General features: G+C 39.7%; 1 protein-coding gene and 1 long non-coding RNA gene across 7 annotated transcripts in view; one reads left to right on the forward strand and one right to left on the reverse strand.

Annotated features, from left to right (window-relative positions):
- The window catches only part of RAPGEF4 (Rap guanine nucleotide exchange factor 4), a 148,505-nt gene extending 137,602 nt beyond the window's left edge, over positions 1 to 10,903 (forward strand). For all 6 annotated transcript variants that reach the window (XM_068195893.1, XM_068195892.1, XM_068195894.1 and 3 more), the window contains 2 exons: positions 8,058 to 8,112; positions 9,643 to 10,903. In XM_068195893.1, the coding sequence (XP_068051994.1) occupies positions 8,058 to 8,112; positions 9,643 to 9,770 (183 nt within the window). In that variant the 3' untranslated portion in view covers positions 9,771 to 10,903. The remainder of the gene's footprint in view (positions 1 to 8,057; positions 8,113 to 9,642) is intronic.
- A 4,374-nt stretch (positions 10,904 to 15,277) lies between these two features.
- LOC137477151 (uncharacterized) lies at positions 15,278 to 20,256 on the reverse strand. The gene is made up of 2 exons (XR_011000827.1): positions 19,646 to 20,256; positions 15,278 to 18,482 (listed from the first exon to the last, which is right to left on the reverse strand). It is a non-coding gene; the product is annotated as an uncharacterized lncRNA (long non-coding RNA).
- Positions 20,257 to 20,497: the final 241 nt, after the last annotated feature.

A 20,497-nucleotide genomic window follows, 5' to 3' on the forward strand; every position in this document is an offset into this window, starting at 1 on the left:
GTCTGTGGCTTGATTGCTTTCCTACTGGAAAGGAGAATCAATGATAAAAGGCTAGAGTATGCTCAAATTTGATATAAGTCCTGCACCTAAGCTGTTATAATTTCAAACACCATTGTCAAAAACTGCAGACAGGCAACTTTCCATTGCAGAAGTCTCAACTGAAACTTGAGTTTCTCAGCAGTGAGAAGACATTTTCTTGGTTGCTAAGGTCATGTTCCTCCTTAGTGTGGTTAATGACACCTATATCTGAGAACCTGCATTAGCCAAACCCAGCTATGGCATCTGCATAAGAAAACCAAACCTGACATACTGCTCTGGCAGTCAGTAGTAGAATCACAGAATCACTAAGGTTGGAAAAGATCTCAAAGATCCCTGAATCCAGCTCTTAGCCCAGCACCACTGGGTTCCCCAGTAAACCTTGTCCCCGAGTGCCACATCCACGTGCTCTTTGAACACTTCCAGGCTTGGTGATTCCACCACTTTCCTGGGCAGCCTTTTCCAATGCCTGACCACCCTTAAAGTGAAGAAATTTTTTCTCACATCCAACCTAAACCTCCCGTGGCACAACTTGAGGCCATTTCCTCTCAGCCATTCAGCAGCCATGCTAGAGCATATTTCCTCTGGCATCTACATGGGCTTGTTCTTAGTAGTACAGTAATCAGAACCACTCCATTCCAAAGGAGTTACATAACTCCAGTTATTTCCACTGCACTGTGGAGGTGTTTATCTGACCCTCTGAGCACTGATAACTGCAGAGAGGAAAAAAGGAGTACTTTAGGCTCTTTAAAAAACTTCACGGAAAAATTATCATCACTCTGAGTGAATTCTGTTAGATTTTAATCTGTAGCTCCAGGACAGCCTCTGTTCTTGGGTGAAAATACCCCTTTACTAAGATGAGACATTTTGTAAGTAAATGGCAGTGCTAATGCCTGAGTAAGGGCCTGACCTCACTTTGCAATAATGGCATTCTGTAGTTGCATATGCAGACTGTGTTGCCATCTCTTTCCAAAGGCCTTGAGCCTTCTACCTGCAGAAAAGGACTTTTTTCTGATTTGCCTGTTGTAATTAGGTATAGATATGACAGTAGAAATAGTAAATACTTCGGGGAACACAAAGGGATCTCAGACTTGGCTGGAAAACTTCCAAATGGAATGGATGGCAGCTGCATTGCTATAGCCATGGTTCTGTGGCTGGCTCCAACATCTCCACCTCACTTGGCCTGTTTACACCTCCTGAGCCAGAAGAGCTGGTACATCCACTGGCCTCAGAATTCCTGCTTCAAACTCTTTATGCCTCATTTTGTGTGAAAGCCATTACAGGAGGGAGTAGCTCTCCTGTAAGCACTTCCCATAGACAGAAGTTCAACACAGGCATGTTGTTTAAGAATAGTTCTGCACCACTCTGTACCACATTTTGGCACTCCCCAGGCCAAGAGTGAATTTTATAGCAGTTTAAATTGATCTATATCTAAGTTGCTGCAGTTCTGCCCTCTTTACCGTAGTCTGCTCATTGTCTTATCTTCAAAAGAATGTTACCCCTAGAAAAATAGTTTACTAGTAGCACCCAAAAGTTGTAAATAATATTTTATGCTGCAAGAATGTAGTACCAGTAATCTAAGTTTTGATCGTTTTCTTTAGGAGAGGAATGTGAGGACCAGATAGTGCATTTTTGATGCTGCATATTTTTTATGGATTCAGTATTATGTCTCATGTTCCTCAACTCACCAGAAAGGGAAACATTATCCTTTTTTAGTATTCTAAGCCTTTCTTGGTTGGTACTCTACCTAAAAGCTCACTCTGCTTTTTCCCCAGGCCTTACTGCAAGTATATATTTCGTATCTTTATTGTTCTTCACTCTTCTGCATGCTTCTATGGTGCTTTTACTGCCTTTCTCAACCCATAGCTGTTCAGAGCAACCTGTATTCAAATTCCACCCACATAATTCATTCAAATCCTACTGTGGACCTGGCAGTTTTTAGCTTTTTGCATGTGTCATCAGGTCAAGCAAAGAAGAAAAGCCTACTGTTAAACCTCAGTCGCTGCCGCCTACTTGCGTTAAGCTTAAAACTGTCATATCCACACATAATTGCCAGATATTAAACTGTGAAGACAAGACCACTCAGCCAGATAACTCTCGGGTAAATTCTCCTCTCTTTTAAATAAGTATAAGCCCAAGGTATTTTTGTGATGTTACTTTGCCATTTTCAGGAGAAAAGTAGAAAGCAGATTTTCTCACAGGAATCATGTCTTGCCATTTGTTGTTTCTGTCTGTTTGTTGTGCTGCACGATGTTCTGTCATAAGCAGATGGAGATTCCTTAGAGTATTGCTGGGAGCCACTCTTACTGATGTTTCTGAAATATCTTGGTTCTTTGGAAGATTGTTTCCTTTTATGTTTGCTGAAGTTTATGAATAAAAATATCTGTGTAGTTGCCACTGGTGGTGCCATTTGCCACTGGAGGAGGTGGGTCCCTCCTACTCCCATGTAAGCACAGTGATGAAACTGAGAACAGCCTCTGGCATTGCGTCTGCATTCTCACCACAGAGCTCTGATCCCGACAGCTGATGTGCTGCTGACAACTTTATTCCTGTAACTGGCAGCCAAAAGTAGAAGTTTGATCTAGTGGCATCTCTTCAGCTGAAACAGCTTCCTTTAAATCTTTTCTGTTTCACGATGTTTCTGTTATTATTTATATTAAATGATGCATCTTAAAACATGCAGAAGCTGTCAGGCAGTGTCTGAGCCAGGAGCTCCCTGAGTGCCAGAAACAGCAAGGCCTGGTTTCCTAAACATTTGTGTTTCATGGCTGCTTGAGCTCTGCTCAGATCTCTCCTCGTGGCTGGGGCATGTGTTGTTTCTTCATGGCTGGGGAATTCTGTGTGAATAGGCTTTTGTCATAACATAGGAACTTACACTACAGCCTTTTTCCTGAAGGAGACAGGAGGGCACTTACACAATCTTTCTCTTGTCCACAGCCATCTGTTTTCGCAGAAAATTGGTAGGAGCTTTCTTGTGTTTGAAAACTCTGGGTTCTTTTTTCAAATTGAACAAAATTATCTAGAGAAGAAGGGAAAAACAGACAGATGGTGTTGAGCCACATTAGCCTAGTCTTTTATAACAACTCAAGCTAACAAAGAAAAAGACTGAATAAATTTTTTCCTGCTATGCTTTCCTATATATTGATCTTTTCAGTGGTGGACTGACAGAACAGTGATATCGGCAGTAGTAAGGGGACATCACTCTGCAGAGCATTGCTGAGCTTTACTTGCTGTTGCCTTTGTGACTGCCTGCTCTTTCTTCCCCTTCCCCATCCACTGATCCCCACAGATGCCTTATCTGGAGGAGGCTGTGAGGAGTGGGAGGACAGGGACACCTATCCAGGGTAATCATGTGTGACAAAGCCACAGCTATGGGTAAAGAGGGAAGTTTGTAAACAGACCCATTTGGTTTGTACAAGATGTGGGTAAACAGTTCTGAACATGTCAGAAATAGTCTTTGTATTTGCACTGTGTTTATGCTTTTTACTCATGCCATTGCATGAAGCCTTAAAATCCAGCCTGGAAAATATTATTTATGCATTTGTCAATAAGTAGGCAAAATTGTTAAATTACTGGTCTTTGTAGTGTAAGTCTTCAGTAAAAGGCTTTGTCTTCAATAGCAAACAAGACATGGTTTAAGAGAAGTATTGGATGTCTTTTACTTATCTCACTGCAAGAAGCTTGATGGGGAGTGATTGCAAGCTGTTTCCACCATGGTGTTGCTCATATGTACATTCTAGTTTGGCATATATGACATGACACCAAACCACCTACATCTCTTCTCCCCTGGTGACTTCACAGTACATGTTAGTTGTAAATGTGCCTTCAGAAGACTCATCTATGTAATAGCTGAAGACGTATTTATTACAGAGGAGCAAAACTTTTAAAGCTTTTTAAATACTGTAGTTTTAGTTTGGAAGGTGGGGAAGATTTTGAGACCTTCAAGTACGTGAAAGATACAAAGATGGCAGAAGGCAGCAAATACAATTAGTTTGTGATCTAGAATGACCGTCTTCTCAGGTGAAGGCAAGCACCCAAATAGCACCAGTAGTAATAGTTCCTGTAAACTCTGTATGATTTAGCAGATACAGGACAACCTACAACGTGCAGCACATGGCAATATACACCATTTAAGTGACACTGCTTTTATAGCTATGTATTTAGAAAAAATTTACAAGCGCTTTCCTAGAATTAGGTCTTGGCAGGGAAAGAAGAGAGAGGAAAGCGAGGAAAGTACTGAGCATGACTCTCCTTAGGGACAGAAGTACATCCTACTCTTGACCACTAACTGATTTTTTTTTCCTAAACCTCAGCTGCCTAATAGCACTCTGACTGCCAGTACAGAATTTTATATTCATAGACAAAGGGAAGATGCAATTAATTGGGAACTTTATCAGTGCCATTTGTCAAATCTTTGTTCAGAGAGCCTGAACAAAGATTACTTTCTGTGGCACCTTCTCCATATGACATTACCCGGCATTATCTCAGGAATAACACCTGTAGGGGGAGCAGAAGTCAGGAAAAAGCTCTGAAAGTGCTGACCTGCTATGGCAGCACAAGATAGTGCCATGGTGCTGACCACTGATGCTTCTTTTTGTCAAGCCTCTTCACCCTTCAGGTGCAAAAAGAGGATTAGAGAATTTGTGCATATTTGTTTTCAGGTTTTGTGGAGATGAACAAAAGGGAATTCACACTCTTATCCATATGCAAAAAAAAAAGGGACAAACATTCTTTAATTTTTGGAACGTAAAGATTATGCAAAAAGTGTGTGACTAAAGCCCTTAGTAGTTTTCAATAGCATATATGAATATTTATAATATTTAGCAACCTGGGTTTGGAATGGATTAGAAGATAATTTTCTGGCCTGCTGCCACAATTCCAGACTGTAAAACTTGAAAGAGTATTGTTGTGTATACACAGCATGCTGGTAGTAGCCATTACTTGTTGTATTATGCAGTTGGTTCTATTTCAGAAAGATCCAAATTTAGGTTTGTATGGCTTTTTGATAGTGGTCTTGCTTAGCACTTAAACAGAGGTTAATCTTTGCAGGCATTGACTAGAGGTAGTCCTCTATTTGAAGAAAAACTGTATGGAGCAGGCAATTAAACTTCTATCTGAACATTTTTTCTGTCCCTATTTCTAGTTTTCTTGCATCAAAAGAAGACAGTCTAACTTATCTACGAGATTCGGGAAGGGAAATTTCACTTTTGTTTCATAACCTGTTTTTCTGTTTACTTTGTACCTTACAAAGAGGAACTGTTAGGAGATTAGACATTATGAGACAGTAGAACAGCACTTGGAAAAAAAGTAATGTGAAAAGAGCTCTTCGAAGATACATAATGCTTCAGAATCTCCCCACTGGCTTGTGGTGCTATCTTTGGGCCACAGTTTCTCCATTTATTCAGCCTTAACATTCACTTCCTCATTGGTTTGTATTTCATCATTGCCAGGATAATTCTGAATGCACAGATAGAATCACATCATCTTCAGGAAAAGGCAAAAGAACCCTTTAAAATGAAGTCTTTCAGCCAACTGAAGGAAGTCAGGCAGATCAGTCTTTAACCAGAAGTCAGACAAGTCTGTTGCCACTTCCATTTTTCCTTGCCTAGAAGAGCCCACATAATGGCAAATTTGAAAAAAGCAAAAACTTTTTTAAAAACCTTCACTACACGCCCATCATTTTTCTTTCAGTACAGTACTGCATTACAGTATTTATTCTGGATGTTCTGCTTGTTTAGAGAACAAACTTCTCACAAGAGAAAAAAGAGTAAAATTATTCCAAAGAACACTTTTTTTGATAAATCTGTTTTCACATATGAAGCTAAATAATAATAATAGCTCCGAAGATTATTATGAGATGAGGCTTTAAAATCTAAACACTTACAGGTATGAAAAATTAGGGTGTGTATTAACAATCCATCTAGAAAGCACATCAAGCAAAACTAGCTGTCTTCTTAAAAATGAAGTGTTCTTAGCAAAGCTTCCTTTGAAGCTAGACAGTTTTGAACCTTCATTGTGTTGGCTGGGGCAGTTCAACTTTATGATCTCTCCTTGAGACAGTTATTGTAGATGAGTATCTTTTGAACTGGTATAAATGAAAATAGCAGCATCAGGTAACAGAGCCAAATATGAAGCCGTAGAGGTGTGAAACAGTCATATTTATATGCTTATGTTGTTTTGACTTACGTTTGATTGGTTTTGACTGGAAAACTGACACTGTTACATGCAGTGTGTTCTGTCTCAGCCCAGTTACCATGAGTATTTAGGAGGTTCCATTGAAGTCAGTGGAGTTTATTCACATGCTTAATGCTAAACACCTGTGAGAATGTTTGCAAGGTAAGTGCCTTAGAGAATCTGCATAGTAATAGTGGCTTGAAGTGGTATGAAAATTATTGTAGGATAAAATTTACTCTTACTTGAATTATAAATGTAGATACATATAACTTTAGGAACAACATAAGGAGATCCATATCCAGATTCCCTAGATCTTTTGGGAAAGTGTGTTTTAGAAATAACATATTTTAGATCAGTTTCATTTGATAACACAAGGTGTAATCCACAAATATTCAGGACGTCATTGATCAATAGTGTTTCTTATGCCGATCAACCAACTCATTTTTGTATGCTTGATCGTACATTAAAATGTCTGAGATTATCCATTGTGTGTGTAAGGAATGTCTTACATTGGTGCTTCCCACTTCTGGAATGACAGATTTCACAAGTTTATTTCATTTGTAACATTTTCATTTAAGATTATAATTGTGATTTCATTTAAGATTATAATGAATTTAGAGGAGTATATGCCCCAGGCTTTCTTGTTCACTAGTAAGAGATATATAATTCCATTTATTGAGAGCTTATGAGTAACTAGCTTGTTAATCTCACACAAAATTTCCATAATGTATGAAGCAGCCTGGTGAGAGTGCGCTGTGTTAGAAGATGTAGCTGTGTTGGAACACTGATGTTGGAGTCTGATGGGGAACAGCATTTCCTTCCTCTGCTTTTTCTTAACCGAAGCAAAAGAAACTGAAACAAATGTTGTCCTTATAACAGGGATTGAATCAAACTATCTAGCTAACTGCTGAAGTTTCAGTTTACTTGACATTATGTAGAACAACTAATTCTGCCCCATACTAGTGGATGTATTATTTCTGTAGTGCTAATCACAAAAACCAGTTAAAATTCTACAGTCCAGAACTAATGTTTTGCTGTATGACTAACCTTAATTTCTTTTCTTAAAAACTATTGTAAAATAACATCTGATTTATCACAGCAAGTGTATTGATTGAAACTGAATTGAATGAAAATACGTCTTTTTTGCTGAAGGGGAAGTACAGCCAAGAAGTGACTTCTGCTTTTTATTTTGTGAACTATCAGTAGAAGGGTCCACAAAAAATTTTCAGATTGAGTTAGATACGCTTGTGCAAAGTAACACTGTGTAACAGGTCAGTTTATGAAACTTGGCTGCAGGCCACAGTACTGACAGTGGCTTTTTCACCTGGGAACCAAGCATTGTGCCAGTGGAATCACCCTCATGTGCTTATTTACACTGTCATCTTCCAGGAGGACTGCATTTTAAACTCAAGTTTATATAAAAGGTGAAAGCTCTTTAATTGCTGAATATATTCTAGAAATGGCCTTGCTGTTAGGAGCTGATAGTCTTTAAAATAACATGTATATTCTCCATGGTATTCCTTTTACTTTTTAATATGGTAAGATGTTATCAAAGAAATGCACATTGAAGGGGCTGATTTTCATTCTTGCTTAGGGCCTTTTACAGCATTCAAGCAAGGGAAAGAGTTCTCTGAGCACATGTAAATTATACTCATGCTTATTTAAAGCCTGTGTAAATGCAAATCACACCCTATACATTAAAGTAGCAGCATTAAAATTATATTTTCATTTATATGACTGCTTTTATTGGCATGTGTCTTCACACTCAGGCACAGTTAGGTACGTCGTTTGAATGCTGATGAAATACAGTGCTTGTTCTCTGATTGCATCCCATCTTTTCCTTCCAGCGCATGATTGCCAACACTGTCAGGACAGTGAAATTCTGCCGAAGCCAATCTTTCAGTAAGTGTATTACAACATCTGTACTGTCGGCATTATCATCAGTAGCTACAGTAATTACAACTAATTCTGTGTGTACCAGAACTGAAGTGCCTGCTTTGCAGTGATTCTTCCATGTTTGGATCCTGTGATGTTTCACAGGGCGAATTATCCTTCAGGAAGCTCTAATAAACCCTTTCTCCTCTATCTCTTTTCCACGCATATGAAAAAGCTAAATATCTGTGAGGTCTCTACCCATCTGTCAGATTAGATCCAGTTGAAATTAGACACTGGATTCAGAAGTGGTTGAAATAAGTCTAGCAGGCAGCAGCACACAAATACTTGCTTGGATAAATGCTGTTTTAATATGAAACCAGTCTGGAGACATGGCCTTTATAAATGACAAAACTGCATAAGGTGGTGAATTTAAAACCTGTTTGTCGGTATAATTACCAGAACTTCCTTGAGGCCATGTAAGATGACAGAGCTGTATAGTCAGACAGGCTTCTCTGTGTGTCTCATCCCATCGAGCTGCACTGTCCGACTCAGTCACATGGGCATTTCCTCAGCACTTCATCCATTTTGACTCACAGTACCCTTGCTCTTTCTCAAACAACAGAATAAATAATATAAAACTCTATTTTTATAAAAAAAGTTTCTTTCCATATGAATCAAAGCTTAACTGTAGAAATTTATGTAGAACTGTCGAAATTAAGAAAGATTTTTTTATCATCCACAATCCAGGTTTTTCTGGCTTTGTGTCTTTAATTTTGATGTATTAAGCATGGGTGAGACCTCCATATACTTAGAAATGGAAGCAGATTTTCATTATACATGATATAACAAAATGTCAGTATATAGATCTACTGGATCAAAATTCCATGGTTTTTGTGTGTGTATATGTGTACTGTAATGTAGATGCCTCAGTATAATTTTTTAGCTGAATTTAAGTTACCTAACACATAATACATTACACTGTAAGCTGTTCCCTGTGGGGCTGAAGATACTTAGAATTTAACTTAGTAGTATTCCATAACTGCTGCTGGAGTAGGTATAATGTGGTTAAGTAATATAAACAGGTAGTAAATTCTGAGGCTTGAATGGGGCAGCCACTAAGCACTACATTGTTACAAATATTTAATACTGAGCTAGAAATGAGAATATTGCATGAGAAGAGGCTTAAATCAATTACATAATTTTGAATCTGTGAAAGTTGCTGGTTCAAAAGCAAATGGGCAGCTTTAAATTGTACTTGTTAGCTGTATAATGTATAGCTAGTGACTGATAAGGTGATGTGTAAAACTGTAACCAAGGGCCATCAATTTTAGGAAATGTAGCCAAGGATGTCCAAAAGAAAAGTTAATTTGTGGGGGTAGTAACCAGAAAGACCATCAGATATGGAGAAAAGGTTTCAAAAAGAGCAATTTCTAAATATTTCCTTTTTAACTCCCCAGGATCTAGTCTTTCCTGTGACAGCTTGTAAGGAGTTGTGCATTTTGTTCAGGCATTTGTCCATTTACGTGTATCAATCCTACATCATTTCTCTTTCACCAGATCCTGATGCAGCCCTAACTAATAAAAACCATCAGGATGTTCGGAGCTACGTGCGGCAATTAAATGTGATTGACAACCAGAGAACTTTATCACAGATGTCTCACCGACTGGAACCGCGCCGAGCATAAACAGTTGAAGTAATGATGAGAAACGATCTTTTATCCTCTCAAGGTCACTTGTTAAGAACTTCACTTTCTCTGCTACTGCACTGCCACTACAAAAATAAGCAAAAACATACCATAAGGTCTTAGGCAACGCACAATGTACCAGCCTGCTGGAGAACTTTGGCTGAGGAAAAATTTATGCACTATAGGTGTATGGGTGGCTATGTTGTGAACTGTTAATTCATCTTAAAGTGTAGTAAGTGATATGTCATATGGATTAAAAAAAACAGCAAAGATAGAATAGTTAGTAGGAAATGCACAAAAACTTGCAACAGTTCTAAGGTAGGTAGTGAGTCCTTCTCCCTAAGTAAGAATCTGTATTTTATGATTTATGCTTCAGGTCAGGACCAAAACTGATCATCAGTTTAGCTTGCTCAGCTACTGTTCACCTCAATAGAAGATAGACGTAAGGACCTGAAGAAATAATGTAGGTTCAAGAGTGGTCTAAGGTATAGTTCCGTTCAGAGAAGACTTACAAATATTTCCATTTTAAATACAACAAATACTAAGAAAAAATCCTAGTCTTAATCATACTGTCTACTACTACAAGCAGTGTGGCCATTTCAGAAAACTGACAGGACTGAAAATATTTTGAATGATAAATAGATTAATCAGTGTTTACATTTTACTTCATTCTTTTTAAACTACCAATCAAGTTTTTACAAAATTCAGTTAAAAAATAAGGTCATTAAAATCAATAGCATTAAAGGTAGCAAAGGACTGGTTCAAAAAGAGCACAATATGCACAAATGGATTTTAAGAGAATATTTTCCTGGACATTAAAAACTTAAACTTCAGCTAGAATTAATCGTGGCTGGTTAACACATTTTCTGGTCTTACACATTTACAAATATCTTATTTTTCAGCTAATTGTTTGCACTTTCAGTAGACTGTAAATAAATGTCAATTCATTATGTTCTAGAATATTTATTTATGTAATAGTTATTGTGCCAAAATAATTCCGGTTTATTTATTTTGTTAGCATGTTATGAGAGTACAGCTTTTGTCTTCACACTCTGTGCATTTACATGTAGAAGTTGTGTGATCTCTTCTCTGTAAATAACATGCAGTACCTTATTAAATGTAATTGCTGGAAAGGTTTAGTCACTGGCCTTATTTGCACTTTCAGCTTCATTCCTGCATAAATACCAATGCTACTAATTGGCTGATATATCAAACTTGGCTTGTCATTTGCTGGGCCTCAAACCTGCAGTTGGCCTTCATGCACTGAGAGATGGACAATGAGATTAAAGCCAGCCAGATCCATCCCTGCCACGGGGGATGACAGTCAGGCAGTGACGCAACACCATGGTCTCGTTAGCTCATCTGTTTCTCAGGAGAAAACATTTAAATTGGAAGGGTTTAAATAAAGAAGGGATATATTCTTAATTTTAGTTATCTAATTAATTTGTCCTGCTCAGTCACTAATGTGAGCACTACAAGTTACCTTATCTTGGGCAGGATTTTACCTCAGGTTGGCAAACTCAAGACCTTGGCTAATTAGGCACTTGAGAGACCTCTGGGTTCGATGACCACGGAGAGGTCTCTCTGGGCCTGCAGCCATGAGGAGAGAGGTGGTCTGGCATGTGCCCTTTCCCCTCCTGAATGCTCCTGGGGATGGCTGTACTACTGCTGGGCAAGCCCAGATGGCAGCCAAGAGCATGCCAAGGGATGTTCAAATGGCAAAAGTCTTTCCTATTGCATTCACACTGGTTCTGCGCTGTGAAGCTGGATGTCATAAAACTCATTAAGCCTGAAATTAGAAGTTGCAACTATTATCTCATAATTAAGCTTCAGAGATGACCTCATTGATATAGTCTACATTTTGCTTTGGACGCAGAGCATATTATTTTTGGCATTGAGCAAGACTGTGTGAAATCAGTATACAAATACAGATTTACATTCTTTCAGTAAAAATATAAATTCTGCAAAAGCTGAGAGACACTTGGCGAAATGGTGACACAAAACCACAATCTGCTTGGTACTTGCATTCTGCAAAGGAAAGAATTACACACTTAAGAAATATTCTGCAGCATGATGAAATAATTTATTTTAACTTTGCTGTCTGACTAGAAGTTCAAGATGATTCAGAGGAAAGCCAGCTAATATATAGAGACAAATTTGTGTCTTGGTACTTCAAGTGAGAAATATTTATTTCCATTTGTGCTGTTCAACGAGTATACTTCATATGGCTTTTTCAGATACAGAATCTTACCAGAAGCAAAGTATGCAGTAGAATAAACTACAGGGACACAATTACTTCAACAGGCATTTTTATCTTTGCAATCAGTTGGTAACATTTCTGAGTTCATGATTTTATTTGTTCCATGTTTGTTCCTATTGTTTGTTCTTTCATTTATTTCTGTGTTAGCTGGTTTATAAAGCTGCCAAGTTTTGGCTTGGCTCTGTGTATAGACCAATTCTTCATCCATTTAGTATGTTTTTATCCCCTTGGTTTATTCTTTTTTTCTTTAGAACTTCCAACTGTTTTACTTACTTATTGCCAACAGTCTCTATCGTGTAGTCATATCCCAGTGATACAAAGAGAGGTTTTATGGCACCTCCATATCAACAAATGAATGCAGTTTACCTACTCAATGAAACAGGTATCTGACATTTTTTAAATTTTCCAATAAAGGGTGCTGTATAAATAACAAGTGTTGCTATCTCTGTATCTGACTCATTCAAATGCCTCAGGTAGTTGCTATGGTTCTAATCACTGTCTAAATACCTAGAGATGAGATGAGATGAGATGAATAAAACTACCTTCTGGTTCTAGGATCTCTCCTGCGCTTCCGTTGCTCCCTGTGTTGACTTTACAACAGGAAGGCAGCTGTCAATATATTGCTTTAGCTGTAGGAAGTCTAAGCGACTGTTGCACTAGAGTGGAGAATGAATAGGAACTCAAGAAACACTGAAATATCAAAACATCCATCCTGACTTCACCCTGTGCTCGCAGCTGTGAGTCACAACTTGTTCCTGCTTCACTGAGGGCACCGCCTTGCTGCTGACTCTCAGATGGCTCTGCAGGCCTGGCTGCAGGGAGTTGGGCAATCCCCAGCACCGTTCTGCTCATGGTCCGTCCTGTTTTAGGACCAGCGCCTGGCCTGGTTTTGGCCCATGCCAGCTACCCCTGCAGGAGAGTGTCCAGCCATTACTTATGGGGGATCATGCAGCAGGGCCATTTCCAGGGGAAACTACAGAGCTGTCTGTCCTGTCTCCGTCGCACCCCCACAGTCCTCCAGTGGGACCTAAGGTTCTCTGCACCTCCATCACACCCACTTGCATAAACAGCATAAACACTACAGCACAGCCCCCTCCTCACTGCAACACTGCAGGCTGAACTAACATAAGCCTGTTCTAAATCCTAATCAGGATGATTATACCTGAGGGTCACAGGCCATACAGTGCTGATATGGCTGGTCCCTGCTGCTTGGCCTCAGGGCCCAGAGCTCCTGGTCCTGTTTTATTTTCTGGAGGAGTCGTAATGTAGTATGAGTTTTCAGATGAGATACGACCAGGAGGCAGTGTCCATAATAAATATCCACTACTGGGGACCACTGAGCCAGGGTGGTGACACCTTGGGCATTTTGGAAAATGTTCTGCATTACAGGGTTCCACCACTGGCCTTTTTTTGCTCAGGCAGCAGTAGAGAACGCAAACACCTCTGTTTAGGGCTGCAGAGCCTAAAGAGTCACAGGGTACAGCTCTCCCTACCCTGGCACATTTCACTCTTGTTAATTTGTTAGGATTTCTTCTTTTTCTCAGTGACTAGGCCCAGTGCTGACAAAAGCACGGAAGAAAGGTTAAATCCAGGGAAGCTTGAATCCTGCACACCAGGAGGCTACAACTGTTTGGTAAAGGCAGGATTCAAAATATTTTCCACAGACATCTTGTTCAAACCCAGTCAGCCACAAAGATATAATAGTGACAGATAAAAGAATTCAAATGTATTTGCAGGATTCTATATATGGTTGGTTTGGGTTCTTTCTTCTTGGTTAAATATTGTGAGAGCACACAGTCTCTTCAGACCGGGTACAAAGAGAGACAGAAACAAAATGCTTCTTTTCAGAGACATTGGCAAAGCAACCTTTTAAATACAAGAACTTTAAATATAATTTAGAAATCTTACAAAATAAGTTAGAGAGAAATCAAAAGATTTAACCTTCAGGGGTACAAAAAGAGATAATGAATTTTGCTTGGGAAAAAAATTAACAAAATTATAAATCTAAATTATTAACACAGCTTCTTAGTAAGGTCAACTGCATAATATAGAGCACCTTAACCTCTTCCAGCAATTTTTAAACACCATGCAGCTTAAATAGACTACTTCTGAATTCAGCAGTATTTCTTTTGGGAGCTCTGAATGCAAATCAAGAGGTAATAGTAGAAGGAAATTAAAAGATGTGCTATTCTCATTTCATTTTTTGTACTGATAATAAGGAAAGCAGCATAGAGTGATATGGCAAAGTGAACCTCTAACTTCAATAGCTTTTCTTTCACTGTTAATCTGAAATGCATTACACTCTGCCTTTTCAAATAATCATAATGTTCTTTACTGTAGGCTGCATTAAAGTTTAGCAGGCATAAGCAGCAGCTGTCACCAGAGGTCAAGGTATTAGCAATCAAAGAAAATAATGACCAGATTAAAAAGTTATCATTAAAATTGTGAAACCAGAAACTTCTTTAGCAGCTTATCTTTGGAGCCCTGTGTCCAGAGCTGTGGCCATGGAACCCCTGGCACCCCTAGATGTCTCCCCATTGCAGTGTGGTGGGGCTGGGCAGCCGTAGGCTGGAGGGGAGCCTCACCTTTCTGCCTCCTCTCTTGGAAAGGTGCAGCATTGCCCAAACCCATTCCCACAGGACAGGGAGCTCTCTGATGTGGCTGGCGGCTAAAACCTGACGTCAAGCTTCTCACTGTGGTCAGCGTTAGAGGAGCACACAGGGTACGGCACTGCATGCTTGTACCTCCTGCTGTCCAACAGCACGGAGACACTGCCTCCAACCCACCTGCCCTGTGCACTGCTTTAGCAATTACAGCCCTCAGACATCTTCTAACTAAGGCAGCAACTTGCAAATCCACAGAGGAGCATAATCCAACCACAGTCTTGGCGGTTTATGACTCAAGTGATGAGGGGACTGCTGAAGAAGGGGAAATTCTTAAAAGGGAAAAAAGAGCATGTACAGCTACAAAATCTATCACATCTAATTGATGAAGGGTGTTTCACAAAGGGTTGCTTTTTAATAGGCCTGGCACTCAGAGGTAATTTCCAAATTCAAAATAAACTCAGAAACTGACATGATAATGCATAAAGAATGAATAATTACTGATGCAAATTGGAACATTTTTCTTGGAAACTCCATATAATAAAAATGTGACACATGGGGGTACTGGTAAGAGCTTGACCTTTATTTCCTGGCCCTAATCCATTTGGGTCAGAGTGACAAAAAGCAAACCCTTTCTCACATAGTAGGGGTCAGCCAGTTGTGTTTAATTTTTTTCCTCTTTTTGCTTTCAAATGCAAATAAAGCACATTACCGATGAAAATAATGATTGTAAATGAATACCTCAATTAAAGGAAATTTACATAAAGATACGTAGGATAATGGTAGCAGTAGATATTCCAACATCCTAACAGACAATAATCCATTTCTTTATCAACTTCTGTCAATAATCATAAGCTTTCTGCTCTCCATGGTTTCCTCATTATAACACCACCTCTTGTGTTTTTAAATAGTTCTTTCTTCAGATGCTGTCCGAGCCAGCAAGTGAACCTGCTATCTGTATATGCCGACTCTTTGTGTTTTTTCACAGGTGTACATTATTTCTGCACAGGACTACTGTCAGCAGCATTGTGGATGTTCTCAGATAACAGAGAGACAGTTTTGCCTTGGGTTTTCTTTAGATGTCCTCATTCTCTGTAGGACTGACCCTTGAGGGCTGCAGTACTGGCAGGTTGCTGTCTAGTGTCTGTTTGAAATACAACATTTCCTTCCATTTGTAATTCCTGCCCTAGTGTTTCTCCTGTTCCTCTTGTCTGGCATGTAACTCCTTTGTGGTGCTCCTGATCAGTTAGCACTGTTGCGAGAAACTAGTTATAGGTTTACAGGGATTTTTGTTTCCTTCCTGTCATAAATAGAAACTGTTAATAACTGTACTTGTGTTTTGGGGGAGTTGATTACCTCTATTTGGAATCACAGGAAAAGGGACTGAGATGATACAGCTAAACAGATTTATCTACAGTAATGGCTTTTCTGAGGCAGTCTACTATTATGGACATTTTCTAGTCTTATTTAATCTTTAAATACAAAGAGAAAAAAGATGAGATCTCCAATAGACAGATTTGTTTCTAATTAATGTCCAGTGGATTAAGTAAGTAGCAAAAAATGTAAGCTACTGTATACTACAGTACATAATTAAAAGGAGTTAATATTTTCTTTGTAATTCAAACCAATTGTCTGCCAATGGTGGCCAAAATTTTCATTATTCCGGCACCTGCATTTACTTTAGAAGAAAGGTAAATGACATAAATAGTAATAATTGTTTTTAATAAAGAAAATATGATAATATACTTTAAATCATTTGCTGAAAGTTCTGTGTTGTTATTTTCCTTTGGTGGTCCTCAGAGGTGGTGGAATTGTGCCTGCCTCTCCCCAAACTCTCTGTGACCGAGCAATCTATTTGGAAAAAATTTAGAGAGAAATAAAGAGACTGTTGCTTCAGTGGAGCTTAGAAAACACAAATGGGCACAGCTACAATAAATTCAGTACAGCTCTAAAACAAAGAAAACAGTGTTAAGCTGTATTACATTTTAGAGAAAAAATCTGCCAAAATTAGAACAACAAATTAAGTCCATTGGACCAGAAAATTTAATATAAGAAGGAGTGTGAGCTATATATATATACAATTAAAAGTATGTCATGAAATGGTAGCTGAGCAGAATACTAGTGAGTGGATTACAGCTGAGTATAATGATCGGCTAAAAAATGTGGTGCCAGAAAAAGATAAGAAAACCATTCTTGTAAAACAATCAAGAATTGGATTTCTTGTTAATATTTTGCTATCTCATGGCTATCTCATTACTAATTATCTTGACATTTTTGTAGCAGTTACATGTTCTTTTTACACTGAACACATGCCTGATCAAAAGACAGTGTACAAGCTGTAACCTGCCAGTTCTGAAAACCATTTTGCACAAAGCAGGTACTTGATCCACACCCATTGCACACAAGCATATTCTGCCATATGTCTGTATTTAATAATTCTGGTCTATGTTAAATAATTTTGTGCTTAATACTTTTACAATTAATTGATATTTAATAGTATATTTATAATTTCATGTTAAATATACCATATAGGCACTTTCATAAAATCCTTATTAAAAAAAAAAAACAGGTAAGAAAGAAAACAACAACAAAGATGGATCTCATAGATGAATGATGGTTGGTACAAGCTCTTTCTTCATTTCCCATGAAGGACAAGAACAAGCCATTTCCCACAGGACACCAAAGACTGGGCTGCTGAAGCAAACAGGAATCACAGTCTCAGCTGTGTGAGCATGGGGACTGCATGTAGCATCATGCTGGTGTTTGTGGGTGTACACTCACTCCTCATGTACACCAGGAATGGCAAGATCACCTCTGAGCCAATTCCAAAGACAATTCCCTAGATTTTCCTCTTGCTATCACCCAGAAAGAGAAAAGGCAGCTTATTTTGGCTAGCAGTTGTCATGCAAGTTGTCTTTTGGCATGCAAGTTGTCTTTTAGTCATGAAACCAATCCTGCTAGTTATGTTTTGGGGTGTAACTGCAGAGGTGTGTTATTGCAGCATGTGTAGACATACCTGCACGTATTTCATTCTGGAAAGCAAGCAAAAATAATGTAGAGAGAGCTTTCAGGTGAGCCATTTTTCACCTCTTCAGATCACAAACCTGATGGAAGAAATGGCATAAACCTAATGACACCATGTAGTTACAGCTAACACTGATCAAACTAGCTAGATTAACACTAGAATACAGAAGTGCTACATGTCCTACAGCAGTGTGTACAACCTTCCCAGTATATCCCGGGCATGACTTCCACCATGTTTTCTGGCCAATTTTTTAATCTAGAAATGGAAGCAAGCCATAGCAACCAAAGAAGCAGCCGTGCTTCAAAGAAACTTCTGTGTTAAGCCTGACATGAACTCTGGGCCAGTCTTGAAGGAGAATTGAAAAATACAGAGCAGGTGTCCACCTCCAAATTATCTGTGTCTAGAGTTTCACATACAGTTTAACCTGGCATAAACCACCACACTGCTAAAAAAGCACTTCCAGGCTCCATCCCCTCTCAGCTGCTTTTAACAGCCCTTGCTCCTTTCCTGCCTTTGTGCTGGCACAAGTCTTTGTGCAATTGCCTGATGACCTGCATTCTGCTCTGAGTGAAAACTGATTTGTTTTCTCTGCAGTAGCTTCTCCTGCACAGCCGTGCAGGAGCCCTCCTGCTTCTCCTGTGCAGCCGTGCAAACACCATGCTGGCAGAAGGTGAGGTGGGCAGCACAGCAGCAGGAACAGGGCTCAACAGGCAGAGCAGGGCTGTGCCTTGTGCTTTTGGCAGGTAGGATGATTTAAACCACCTGGACATATGCATGACACTGTATTTTCCATGTTGAAACGTGGTGAGACGTCATTACACAACCTGTAATGAGAGGTAAAGAGACAATTCATATGAATCTTTTCAACTCTAAAATTGAGTTAAAAGTTGCTAGAACTGCCTTTATCCTTTGCCAATTTTTGTGGCTTTACAATAACTTTTATTAGCTTTTAAATATTTTCTTTTTCTGCCTGTCCTACATCAATTGAAGAAGCCTGCGATTAGGATTGAGCTCTCCAGAGGTAACTTTTGAGTTTCTCTGTTTGAGCTTGCTGCCTCAGAAAGGAGGGAAAATATGTTGGCTCACGGTTCTATACAGTAAGCCAATACACTTAAGAAATTGCCATTGCACTGGTTTCTGATCTTTTCTAGCTATTTTTAATTTAATTTTCTTGATAATGGAAAAACAACTTGAAAATATACAGTCTCATTAGCCAGAGGGGAGAAAGAGTACAAACCCCAAAATGCATGCTAAAATCCTTGTTGTAATAGTTTCAGCTTCACAACAGTATAGCACTGGGGTTGGACAGTCCTTGTGCCGACTTCTTTGCTTTCTCCTACGTGTCCTCTACTAGAGCAGGTGCAATTAGTGATTTAAACAAGTGGTGTGTTAACACATTGCCTGGTGCAGACTCTGCACTCCTACTCTTGAAGTGGGAAAATTGTTTGCTCCCCAAGTCTTTTGAGTCTCTTCCTTTAAGTGTGGCATCAGTAAGTTGTCTTATTGAAACAGTAGTAAGATGATTCTATTTGCAAAAAGTTTTCTTCAACAGCAGAATATCTCAAAGCCATTAAGATGTTTGGATAAGAAGTGGTCTCTATGGCTGTTTCATTTCTGACCTGGGCAGCCAGGGAATATGTATGAATGATGAGGGGGGCTAAAATTGCCAGTCAAGTTCTCCTCTTCTTCTATATTCCTGAAAGGAGAACTGGCTGCAGGAGCAAGCCTGCTCCCTTCCTATTCCTTGAGACCTCCAAACGCTCACCCAGAGCATCATGGCAATCCAAAGTGATACCCAGGACTTAAATATGCTGCATCTTGGGAAAACACCATCCCAGCCCCAGTGGCACAAGAAAACGAAGCAGGGTTTTGTTTTTTTTGTTTTTTTTCTTTTTTTTTTTTTTTGTTTGTTTTTTTGTGGTTTTTTTTTTTTTTTTTTTTTGTTACCTTCATCTGGTCATTTTGGCAAAAAATTTAGCCATACTACCTATCACAGAAGCAGGAACCCTGGAAGGAAGAAGCTTGTGCTTCCAAAGCTGTGGCCATGGCAGTGCATCCCCATGCCGGGACTCCCTCCACCGGCAGTGGCTGGGCTACACTTGTCCAGTGGAAACACTCGAGAGAACAGGCCCTGCTCAGGGCAGAGGCTCTTCCCAAGTTTGGCACAGATGACCAACAAGCAAACAGCCACTCTACCAGAGGCTGACCTCCCTGGGCAGTCCAAGCCAGGAGAGACAACCCTGTCCTGGGGTACATCAGGCACAGCATCGCCAGCCTGGCAAGGGTAATTGTCCTGCTCTGCTCTGGACTTGTGCGGCCTCACCTCGAGTGCTGGGGGCAGTTTTGGGCACCACAATGTGAGAAAGATATAAAGCTTTTAGAGAGTGTCCAAAGGAAGCCAACAGTGATGGTGAAGGTCCTTGAGGGGAAGCTGTGTGAGGAGAGGCTGAAGGCACTGGGTCTGTTCATCCTGGAGAGACTGAGGGGAGACCTCACTGAAGATACAACATGCTCATGAGGGGAAGCAGAGGGGCAGACACTGACTCTTCTCTGTGGTGACCAGTGACAGGACCCAAGGGAATGGCCTGAAGTTGTGTCAGGGAAGATTTAGATTGGATATTATTAAAAGGTTCTTCACAGTGTGGGGTTGGGCACTGGAACAGGCTCCCCAGGGAAGAAGTGGTCTCTCTCCCCAGGGAAGCGGTCACAGCACCAAGCTTGACAGAGCTCAACAAGCGTTTGGACACCGCTCTCAGGCACATGATGTGGTTCTTGGAGATGTCCAAGGCGAGGAGTTGACTTCATGGTCTTTGCGGATCCCTTCCAAGTTAGCACAGTC

The sequence above is a fragment of the Anomalospiza imberbis genome, chromosome 7, assembly GCF_031753505.1.
Source record: "Anomalospiza imberbis isolate Cuckoo-Finch-1a 21T00152 chromosome 7, ASM3175350v1, whole genome shotgun sequence".
Lineage (NCBI taxonomy): Eukaryota > Metazoa > Chordata > Aves > Passeriformes > Viduidae > Anomalospiza > Anomalospiza imberbis.